The sequence below is a fragment of the Charadrius vociferus genome, unplaced genomic scaffold (assembly GCF_000708025.1).
Source record: "Charadrius vociferus isolate BGI_N301 unplaced genomic scaffold, ASM70802v2 scaffold104, whole genome shotgun sequence".
In the NCBI taxonomy this organism is placed as follows: Eukaryota; Metazoa; Chordata; class Aves; order Charadriiformes; family Charadriidae; genus Charadrius; species Charadrius vociferus.
Window position 1 is genome coordinate 5,362,689 of NW_009648255.1, and position 12,094 is coordinate 5,374,782.

Consider the following 12,094-nt stretch of genomic DNA (forward strand, 5'->3'; position numbering starts at 1 on the left):
ATATCGATCAGTTCTTTTTCTGAGTACAGAATAAAGACAGGGACAAAGCTAGAATAAACTCTGACTTTATTCTACACTTACAATAGTACTTTTCTTTATTGTCTTTTCTGCAATTAGAAGCTAAACCCGTGACTTAGGTTTCCTTTACGTGAATGTTTGGGAGCCAATTTCCAAGTAAGCTGTTCTTGTAGTGCCCAGTTCCCTGTTCCTGCATCCTGCTGGCTGGAGCTCGCCCCGCTCACACTTCTGCTGTCGCAAACTCAAATTGCTGCTGTACACGGATGTTCAAGTAATCATATAACACAGCTTTTAAACATCCCACATTGCACATGGGTACCAAAGCATGCCACCACTGGTTTGGTAGACTCTGACCCATCGTTACGGGTTTTACCTGGACCAAGCATATTTGTTTCTGTTTGAAATTGTTCGTTCACCTTTTATCCCAGTGAGTCTGAAAGGCATCACCAACGTACGGCACTATCTTCATCTCTGCTTTTGTTATTTATGTGTCAGACTATTGCAGTGCTCTTCATAGGAGGTGACATCTTAAATCTCTTTAAAAATACAGGGTGAGCCAAACGCTCGAGCTGCTGCCTTCGTTTCCTTGCTGTGCTCTTTTGATGCCAGTGTTGTATGTCTCAGCTTGTGTTTGGTCCTGAAGATGTTGGCTTTTATTTACACGTATGTCCTGGCTGTCACTCTCCAGCTGTCTTGGCCGGAGAACCTCCATAATTTTGCATAGCCTTGATTTTTATTTTTATTTTTTAAATAAGGAGGCAACTATCTCTTATGGAGATTTATAAAACTTAATCTTACTGACTGTAAATGCTAAAATTTTAGAAATGACCGAGCGTACCTGGCTTTTTCTATATCCTTTTCCAGTTCAGTTCTGATGACCTGATTTATAGGGGATCGTGGGAAGCTGGAGGAAGGGCAGAAGTTCTGCATGTCGGTTTTCTTGAGATAGAGGAGCAGGAGAGGGGAGTTGGATGTGTTGTTGGGAGTAACAGAAAATACTGGGAGAGAGCCTGCCTTAGTCTGTGACCAAGTGGCTGATGCCTTCTCCTGATGATCTTTCCCAGGAAAGCAGAAGGCAGGAAGCTGCGAGCCTGTCTCGGCTTCGAGGTGCGCTCTGTGAACTCCCCTTTGGGCACAAGGGCTTCGCTCGGCTTCAGCCAAATGCCTGTGCTTGCAATTCATCCTTGGGATTTAGCGCCTCAAATCTTAAAAGAAACCCAGTTGCTAAAAGTCCTGAAGTCGTGCTAATAACGATCTTTAAAGAGTGTTTACTTGCCTGCAAAATATGCTTATATATTGAAATCAAGCTTCCGGAGTTCAAAGTCTTTTCTTGTTTGTGTGTGCATAACCAGCACTTGTTGGTACTGAAAGATGTACCGCAAAGAGAATGCTTTTTTAGGGCAAAAGCACTTTTAGAGGAAAACAAGGGTTTTTAAGGATGTCTCTGCAGAGTCCTGAATTCCTTCTAACAAGGCTCCATTTTGTGACATAAAAAGTCAAAGCAGAAAGAAATCCATCTCGGCAGAGCTCTGCTGTACGGAAAGTTGCAGTACAGCAAACGATGCTTTCTTTTATGTTTTACTCATAACCATCGTAGCAGGCAAAGGCAAACACTTGTCTAATTTGATAAAATATCTTTAATTGCAGCAATGGTATTTGAGGTTTGGGCTGGATGCATAAGCTCTGTTTGTAATCATCGTTCCAGCCGTACTCCACAATCATCTCCAATCATTGCCAATTAGCATCCGTTAGTCTGTTGTTGCTTAATTCAGATGTTCTGGGATGTTCAGTTGCATTATTCATACCTTGTCTGGGAAAATGTATTTTAAAAATGAGTACTATTATGGGATTTCATTGTACAGTGATAGATTATTTTTTTTTAAAATTTTTATTTTCCCCCGCCTCTCATTTTAGTTATTCTAGTTGGCGTAGGAAGGAAAACTGTACGTGATTTGGGTCCTGCGTTTCACTTTTAGGAAGAAGTTGTTCCTGCGTGATAGAAAATTTTAAAGAGGGATAAAAAAAAATCAAAGCTGGTATTTTTTCATGTAACAGTTTGGTTTTGGAAGTCATTGCTGCAAAATGTTATTGATGCTCAGGACATTAGGAACGAAAAGAAGAAAGAGAAAAGAGAGAGCAGCTGTGTAAATGGTTACGGAGGACTGCCATAACCAGTGACAGAGGTTTTTAAAGGGCTTTTAAAATGCCAATTTTCAGAACTGAGTCTAGTCTTGAGTTAGTGGAGAGCGTCCAGGCTCTCTGTACCTGCAGTGGGACTCTGAACGCTCTCTGCTGTTGCACGAGGTTACCTACAGGTCTACTCTGCCAGAGCAGTGCTTGCCAGCATCTTGCTGTTTAAGAGCTTGTTGCTTAACTTATTTGAAGTTTGAGCCTGTTTTTTCCCCTGTACAGAGTTTTATTCTGACTTCAAAGGAGTCTCCTGGTTTTGGCGGGAGTTAATTTTCTTCCCGGTAGGCGGTACAGTGCTGGGCTTTGGATTTAGGAGGAGAATAATGTTGATAACACAGTGATGGTTTAGTTGTTGCTGAGCAGTGTTTATACTGAGTCAAGGACTTTGCCACTTCTCATGCCTTGCCCGCTAGGAGGCTGGGGTGCACAAGGAGCTGGGAGGGGGCACAGCTGCCCCAAACTGGCCAAAGGGCTATTCCATACCATGTGCATCGTGCTCAGTATGTAAACTGGGGGGACTTGGCTGGAACACTGGTGGGGGACAGGCTGGGCATTGGTCAGCAGGTGGTGAGCAATTGCATTGTGCATCACTTGCTTTGTATATTCTTTTATCATTGTTATTATTATCAGCGTCGTCGTCATCATCATCATCATCTCTTCCTTTGCTCCCATATTAAACTGCCTTTATCTCAACACGTGAAGGTTTTTTTCTCCCAATTCTCTCCCCCATCCCGCTGGGGGCTGGAGGAGTGAGCCGCTGCGTGGTGCTCGGTTGCCAACTGGGGTTAAACCACGATAAGGAGTTATTCTTAATGTGAGTAAGTGCAAACGATTGATGAATCTGTTTGGGTTTTTTTCTTCAGATGATGATTTTAATAAGAAAAAATTAATACTAGCAAAATGTGTTTGTTTAACAAGGGGCTTTGTTTGATTTTGGTTTCGCATCTAAGTTTCATGAAATGGACTTTTTTAGGACCCCAGTAACAAAAGAGAGCAAACCATGGCAGAGAGCCGTGTCCCTGGGGAACGCGGGCTGTGCACACATTCGTTACAGGACTGGCATTCTCTGCGTGTATGACTGTGACGCAGGGATAAAGAGGAATGAGCGCAGCAGTAATATTATTTTTTTCTTTTTAAGAAAAAAAAACATTAAAAAGAGGAGGTGATAACTCGTGAAAGCACAGGTCCTACAGCTTCCAGTGGAGGCAGCGGCGATGACGGGTGTTTCTGGGAGTTCACGCATGAAGAGTCTGTGCCAAACTCTCGGATAAGTTTGCTCCACTAATCAGACGCTTGTTAATAACAGCTCAGATTTACGATACTTCATAGCGGCGCAAGAAGAAATATTCATTCTGTTATTGACTCTGTGGAGGAAGAAAACCTAATAAAGCATTAAGAGTGCTTAATCAATACACGTGTAGGACTGCGCTTGACTATCAGAATGAGCGGCTTTGTTTTCTATTCAGGCCGATAATTTATGGTTAGTGCGGGAAGTGATGGATGTAATTTATGTTTTAGAGACAACTGCTGTTCAAAGACGACTGCTACAAAGCTCTTGCACAAAATGAAGGAAAAGACGAATGCGGTCTGCGGGGTGTGAGCGTTGTGCTCGCCAGCCCGTCCGCTGTATTTGCTCATTACGTTGTATTTACGTGTAACATTGCTGTGATGGATATGCATATGCATTAGTGTGAAATGTGTTGCGTCATAGTAGTGAGTGGCCTTTAAAGTTCAAATCAACTTGCTCAGGTTTCAGGATGTTTTAGACATATGGTTTTGCTTGCAGACCATCTGGGCCATAATTTTAAAAAGCAGTGTCTAAAACCATAAGGAAGTTAAGGAGCTACCAATTCGCTGGATCTTTAGCACTTTTGAAAAATTGAATCAAATTACTTAGATCTCTAAATGAGAAGTTGTCAAGTGTGCATTATGATTTGCAGACACTTGCCTATGACACCTCCTTATAAAAGCAAATTGCAATACAGTTCCATATATACTCCTTTGTTCTTGTACCAGGCACTCAGATATATTAAGGTACACATATAGGTGCATTTGAGTTGCACGTTATAAACTATATTTAAGCTCCGATTCTAACCTTTATGAGGGTTTTGTACCTGTAAGTATTCAAGTTATGTTTTTCTGAGTGAGGAATTTATGTCTATAAATTGCTATTACAGGCAACATAAGCTGCCAGTGCCTGTTAAAGTAATCAAACCTCTTAGATAAAGATATTTAACATTTAGATTCTGGAAATCAAAACATCTTAATCATAGTCTTCAGGAGAAAATCCCAACTGAGAAGAAGTGTTATTAGTGAAATGCTGTCTTCCTCCCAAATAAATACATTCTCGTTACTTTGACCCCTAATTGAAGCACGGTTTGTTAGCCTAACACTTTTAAACTAATCAAAATAACCTCCTTTCTCTGTGACGGTGGGCTTTGTTCGTGTGGTATTGCAATAACAATGCGAATGATTTTACAGATTTTATTCCGCTTCGGTGATTTATTACAAGTCCAGCGAGCTCTGACATGCACTGAAGTCAGCGGCTTACGGGTCAGAGCACGGCTTAGCCCCAAAGGCTGGGCACTCAAACGGCAAGTTTGCATGTGGCTGCGTTAAATAAATAAAGTTGTTGCTCGTATGCAGCTGGTAAATATAGAAACCTTGGAAAATAGGTTTTAAATAGTGGGCTGCAGTTATGAGATTCTCTTTGTTATCTTGAAAATGAATTTTTACGTTCGTACCTATCGCATAACCTTGTTACACGGGTAAAATATGCTTACAAATACTTGAACCCTTAGGCAGTGGGTTGGCTGGTGTGTCCCATGGGTCTAAACATACAAACTGTTGCCAAAATTAAATGGTGATTCCCTCTGTTGTTTTCCTGCGGTGGTACAACGGCCTCTCCTCGTGGGGCGGCTGCTGCCCACGCAGATGCTTTTAATTCTGCCGGATGCGCGCTCGGGACCAGCTTCAGCCCGTCCTCCTGCTCAGAGATGCTCAGTTCAGCTCTGGGCACGGGACCTGCGGGGCTGCAGCCCTCCCCAGCAGCTCAGCATAGAGCTGTGTGGAGGAGACTTCTGTCCTAATGTAGTTCTGCTTTTCAACAGCACTGATTTTTTATTTATTTTTTTATTTTTTGACTTCATCTGCTTGCTACGTTTGAGGGCTAGAAACAGTGCAGGTCAGTTCTGTTAGGTTTAAAATTGGAATTACGGATGAAAAACACTTTGTGCAGTGTCTGCTTTTATATAAAGTTTTCTTTTATTCGTAGAAAATCTGAAATCACTTAGACTTGCATCAAAACTCGGTGAAGGGTTGTTTTCCCGGAGCTGGGGATGTCTCTGACTTGCTCTGCTCTGTGATGTTTTCGAACAGGAGTTGAGTAGCATTGAACAAGAATACAGAAGTAAAGGGATTGGAATCAGTCATTCTCCATTTAACATATAGCTCCTGGGCATAATTAATTGGGCAAAGGTGGTCCGTTTCATGAAAAAATGGTATGCTTCCCTATGGATCAAGTATTTGAGGAGATTTTTAGGTAAAAGAATACCTTTTGACGTAGTGCAGTTCTGTAATACCACACGTGCAGGGAGAGCAGGACAGAGCCACCTGTCCACAATCCACATTTTTTCATACTACTGGATTTAAAATCTGCTGTGATTTTTTTTTTTTTCCATGCGTATGGTAGGCAGATCATATATAAAGTTAATATCAAGTTAATCTAGATGAAGGTGGCTTTTTTTTTTTTCCTTAAGACTTCACATGGCAGGATTGAACGCTCACATAGATTATCTCCCATTGGTAAATGTTTTTGTGTTGCAGTGTTGGCTCTATAAATAAATGTGAAGCATTGCAGTAGCAAACATCACATTTGGGGTGGGTTTTTTTTTTTTTGAAGCGCCTACAGCATGTCATTACAGATGGATTGATAGTCTCGATAACATTGAACTTTTGTCAGACCTAACTTGGCAGACTTGTTACATGTCAGAAATTTTCTGTCATTTTTCGTGCTATTCAAAAGGCAAATATATTTGCAACCTTGAATGACATTGAGTATGGAAAGCAGATAGAAGTTTATCATTTGACAACATTGTTTTTGTTGGGTTTTTTTTTTCCTTCTTCTTTTTTTTTTACAGTGGAAAAGCTGTAATCGGATTTTAAAATTCTGACCACTCTGTGTTTTTGGAATATAGAACGGCTGAGTGCAGCATATAAGAGCTGTATGAACCGTCTTTTTACAAATGTAAAACCCATTCTGTATTGCTTCACATTCAGATCATTTATTTTTGGGCTTCTTGGACTGAGGCAGCATCTGACCTTTATGACTGGGTTGCACAAAAACAGCTTAGCAGGGTACGGGCAATGGCGAAGGTCTGGCGCGGGAGATGGTACAGCGAAGGATGCAGATGCTTCGAGAGCAGATTTTCATGACGCTCAAGTTAAAACTAGGAGGGTTTACACCTGATGAGTGTATTCCTTCAAATGCGAGTGCTTTGTCATCAGTATAAAGCTGTATCAAAGAGCTTGTTTTGGTGGCTGAAAATAAACTATGATTTAATTTCTGAGTTATGATGATTAGCTTTAAATGAGGTGTTTGTTTCAAAGAGACGTGTGGATGAAAAGTCAGGTTGTCTGCCTATAACAGAAAAAGCAGTGGATTTCTGGTGTGAGCAGCAGCAAAGAAACCGGTGAAAGCATTTGATGACAGGACGGAAACAAGTATTGAGGCAGAGACAAGGAAATATCCTGGAGAGAGCATTAAGAAGACAGGAAGTTGGAAGAAGAAGAAGAGGTTATCGGTCACATAGCACCAATACTTTTTGGGGGGCAAAACTCATAGGTGGGCCACAGCATTTTATGCTGAACAAGAAAGGAAAAGATTTCTGATTGCTGCTAGAAACACGCTGCAATCGGAAGGAAAAATAGTCTATACATTAGTATGCAATAGCGCTATACACTTCCGAATGTATTATACCCTAGTGAAATCAAGAGGATAATGATTAGCTCCTTAGCTAGAAAGGTTTTCTTCCAATATTTTGGTTCACAACACAGACACTGGTGTTAATAAATTGGGCTGCATGTTGCGGACCGCATCACTTAGTCAATATTTTATGCTAGGAGGTCATGTAGCATTGTAGGTGCTGATCACAGTGTAGAAGAATAAAGTAGTTCTTCCCATTATTTTGTTTAAAAAAATAAAAAGAGCAAGAGATTTTATTAGTTTTCAATACTGTTAGTATAAATAGAAGTCGAAGCTGTGGAGCAAGGTTATTATGTGGCTCATTACTGTTTATTACCACAAGGCACATCAAGATGTCTGCTAGTTAGAGGGAGTAAATCATTTGGAACATGCCTGTTTTGTCGATCTTCCGCACGATGCCGAGCGCTAGCGTGCCTTCTTCCAGCGCTTTGAGGAATATGTCTAAAATCTGTCGCTTGTCATATGTTCTCTCCGTCTCTTGCTGAAGAGAAGGGAACAGACGAACATCTTATTTTGGTACGATTTGTTTTTGCATTTTGGAGCGGGAGGGAATGTTTTTGTGCGGAAAAGTTTCTGTCTAAATTGCGTTCCTACGAAATCAGAAGTGCTTTGACTTCACGTGAGTTAGGATTTGGTTTGTTGTGTAGCTCTGAGATAACCGATTTATTTTTTTTTAATATAGTTTGCCAGTGTTTTTCAGTATCACTGAGGACCATCGTCACACTGAATTTAGAGCCATAGAGAAATGGGATGGGTTTAGTGAGTTTGTGCCTCTTCGGCTGCACTTCAGTAAATGTTGGTGTTTCATGATATGCTTTTCTTTTAGTTCTTAGTCTGAAACCTCCTCAAAAATTTCTTTTAACCTCTGGCTTTTAGCCAGGATCAGAAATGAGCTAGTAAAGTTAAGCTCAAGCTCATCGAAGAACTAACCAACCTTGGTAAATCTTAGACTTTAACAGCTAAGGATTGCGGTTGAAAGGCTCTCATCTCTCTTGCATGAGTGTGAAATTTTTTCTTTTTTTGATTTGTCTTTACGGCACTTTGTACTTCTTTTCACCAGAGTCTAATTAGAAGTTTTTTTAAGAAGCTGCATTTCCCCATTAGGGATGGAGAGTGCTGCTAATATCAAGTAACTGCCTGTGATTTTTACAGTCAAGATGATACTTATCTTCTGTTGCTTAATCCTCCTCCTCCTGCTTTTCTTGCTCTCTAGCCTGACTGTAATGTGTGATCTCTACCAGTGCCAAAAGCCTTGCGGGTATGAGATCCGTCACCTGCGTCCTCATGCCAGGCTTTGAGAACGTGATGTGTCCCCTTAGCCTTAGGCTTTCCCCTTACCAACGTGCCGAGGAGGTCTGCTCTGCCAGCAAGGCAGGTCAAGACATTTGTCAAAAAATTGGGAAAAAAGACACCCTCAGCCCATTATTCTTACGCAGCTCGTTGCTGTCCCTCCTTGCCCCTGCACTGTGACATGAACACTTCAGAGAGAGAAAAGCAAGCAAGAAAGCATGGCTCAAGTATGAGTTCCAGAATACATGAAATCAGTGCAGCAAATACCTGCTGGTTCTGTTATATTTACTATCCCATTTGACAAATTTTCTAGTTTGGAAATACTTCCATACCATCTGTTGTCTCTGATCCTGTTCAACAGAGCAGCATTACTGGCCGGACGATTTCAATCACATTTCTTCAGAAATTCTTATGCAAGATATATAAGGACGTAGGTTAAAAAGCAAATGTCTCCATTATTGATTTTTCTCTGCCATTGGCTAGTCTATTTATTTATTTATGTGGCTCTTTAATGTTCTTCATTTATAGAATCATAGAATAGTTTAGGTTGGAAGGGACCTTAAAGATCATCTCGTTCCAACCCCCCTGCCCTGGGCAGAGACACCTCCCACCAGCCCAGGTTGCTCCAAGCCCCGTCCAACCTGGCCTTGAACACCTCCAGGGATGGGGCAGCCACAGCTTCTCGGGGCAACCTGCCCCAGGGGCTCACCACTCTCACAGGACAGAATTTCATCCTAATATCTCATCTAAATCTCCCCTCTTTCAGTTTAAAACCATTCCCCCTCGTCCCATCGCTCCCCTCCCTGATCAAGAGTCCCTCCCCAGCTTTGCTGGAGCCCTTTTAGGGACTGGAAGGGGCTCTAAGGTCTCCCTGGAGCCTTCTCTTCTCCAGGCTGAACAACCCCAACTCTCTCAGCCTCTCCTCATACGAGACGTATTCCAGCCCTCTGATCATCTTCATGGCTCTCTCTCTGGACCTGCTCCAACAGGGCCACATCTTTCTTCTGTTGGGGGCTCCAGAGGTGGACGCAGTACTCCAGGTGGGATGTGTAATGTGTAAAGGTCTAATTTTTCCTATTTGAAATCATGCAGATGAGCACTAACTTGATCAGGTGAGTAAGTAAGATATGTAAATATTACTGCACACATATCTGAAAGGAAAGAAGGACCTTAATTAATATAAAATGCTACCATCTTTCCGAGGTTTCTCATCTCTGCCATGACTGCTAGAAGCAGACACAAACGAACAAGTGGAAAGGACACTATAAAGTTCCTGATCTTGTTGCACAGAAGTTTGAGGTTGGCGAGTTGGGTAGAGCCTGCAGCTGGAGCTGGGTGGATGCTGCAGCTTACCTTGCGCAGAAGAGGGGGAAGAAATAATCCACCATTGCACCTCTGGGCTGAGCTGGGGGGCACAGTAACCTAGCTGGGAGCCACTGCTGCGGCGCGCGCCTTCAGGGTCCTTGGCTGTCCGTCTCGGCTGTCACTCTGTCACATCAGAATCATACACAATTGTCCTCATCTAACCAGGTAACGTGGTCAATGCTCTGTACTCACCACCTAATGCTTTCTCCCAACAGATGTAAATGAGTGCACCACTGAGAACGGCGGCTGTCATGACCAGTGCTGTAATACCATCGGCAGCTACCACTGCAAATGTCCAGCTGGCCAGAAACTGGGGGAAGATGGAAAATCGTGTGGAGGTAATGTTTTGTACTGTGTCTCACTGCTATTAAGAAATCAGAGAAGACATTGGAAAGGAAAAGGAAATGTTAGCTTTTATCTGGAGCCAGCTGAAGAGCGTGTACGCAGAGTTGTCAAGAGTGCAGATCTTCTCATGACTGGATTATGAAGATGTAACCGTAAGAACACTTCAAAGGGTTGGGGTTTTGTTTTCTTTTCCTGAAAAAATGTTATCACTTAACCTGGATTGGCTGTGCCATGTTCTGATTATGGAATTTCCATCATCAGTTTAAAAACCTGAAGAAAGTGTATATGTTTGGTAACGTTTCATGTGTCTCTAAAACAAAATGGTTCTTATCAGAAAATACACATACATTTTTGCATTTCAATCAGAATTCCACAGCTAGAGATTAACCGAATAAAAAAGGATTTAAAACCACATGCTATGTAAACCCATTTGTCTTCTTCCTAAGGGAAATTTAAGTCTAGTTAATGCATTATGGGGTAAAATTTGTTCTTATGCAAAAGCTTGACTTTGTGTAGAAGCAAAACATCACATAAGCTTATGTTAGAACACATAATGACTTCTTAAAGATGCACTGGTAAACATAGAGTGGGTGTAAACAAGCCCATCCAATCTGCTGACCTACAGTCACTACATTTTTTCCACCATCAGATGGAAAAGGTAGAGGAGACCAGGTGTAAAGTAGCCAAGGTGTGCTGTATTGCAGGCCAGAACAGTTCTTCCTTCTTGAGCTCTCCTCTAATGCAGGACAGGGATGTTCGCTGCCGTATGATCCTGCGTGCGCTGGCTGGGTGCCGGGATTGCACCCTCGATTGCATTTCACTGCTGCAGTAAGTATATTGTTGATGTTTTTTGATTATCTCAAGAGGAACGGTGCTAGGTAGGTTTTCAAGAACTGTATTACCATCTTTTCATGAGAAACAATCTTCTCTGGCTTTTCCTATTGGATAGTGTCTCACAAATTCCTTTCTTCCAGGAATTCATTTTACCGTTGTCCTTCAACTCCTTTCTTAAGGTTTGTACAAAGCAATGTATTTCTTGGCTTTAGTCATATGCCTTATCCTAACTTTATAACTTACTTGGCTGCACTCCTTTTTTTCACTAGAAGAGGGTAGGGTTATTTTCCACAGCACCCTATCGTTTGATATCCAGCTTGACAGTGTAAATAAGCTGTAGATGGTTGTTTTATTTTGATTGAAGTTTTTCATTATGGTCCTCCATGCATTCATTTTGGCCTTTGGAGAGCTCAAGCCAGAAACCCTATCCATGATTCACAGATTCCTGCTACTTCGCCTCAGCCTCCTCTTACCTCTTTTGGGGACTGGTTGGTAATATGCCGTGAATCAGTGTATAGGTCTGTATGTTGATGACTGCTTACTGCTTTCAGATCCACGTAAAAGTTGTCCAAAACCTGAATTTTTGAAAGCAGGGGTCCTACTCGTTGTAACCCTAAATTGCTTACCATGCAAGAGTCCTGTTTCCTTTAAAACAGTCTTGTGTTAATAGGTTAAATTAGTGTTCCTTCTCCACAATTCTTCTATTCTTAAAATATACTTTAAATTCTAGTACTTTGATGTTCTTTAAAAACCTCAAATGGAGCCTGAAATATTTGATTTTTGTACTGTATGCTCTCTAACCAGGAATTACAGGAGCATATATTATTAGCTGTTTTGAAGCAGCTTTTTGAAACCTTCAGACACCAATGGAGACGTGCGATAAACTGGAAATGCTTAAGTCATAGAACAAAGTGAATGTAGCAGTGACGGTAATTACGCCTAAACTTTTGTGGAGATGATAATGACGATGAGCATATGGCTGTGCTGACTTGCAAGAAGGCCAACTTTTGGCCATCAGATGTTACAGTATAAGTAACTGCGTGGTTGATTACTACAGAAGGGAAAAGC

General features: G+C 41.6%; 1 protein-coding gene across 1 annotated transcript in view; it reads left to right on the plus strand.

The window, feature by feature from the left end:
- LOC104285974 (multiple epidermal growth factor-like domains protein 6) overlaps positions 1-12,094 on the plus strand; it is a 208,857-nt gene that overhangs the window by 109,208 nt on the left and 87,555 nt on the right. Inside the window, 1 exon segment of the mRNA XM_009884502.1 lies at positions 10,063-10,185. Coding sequence (XP_009882804.1) covers positions 10,063-10,185 — 123 coding nt within the window.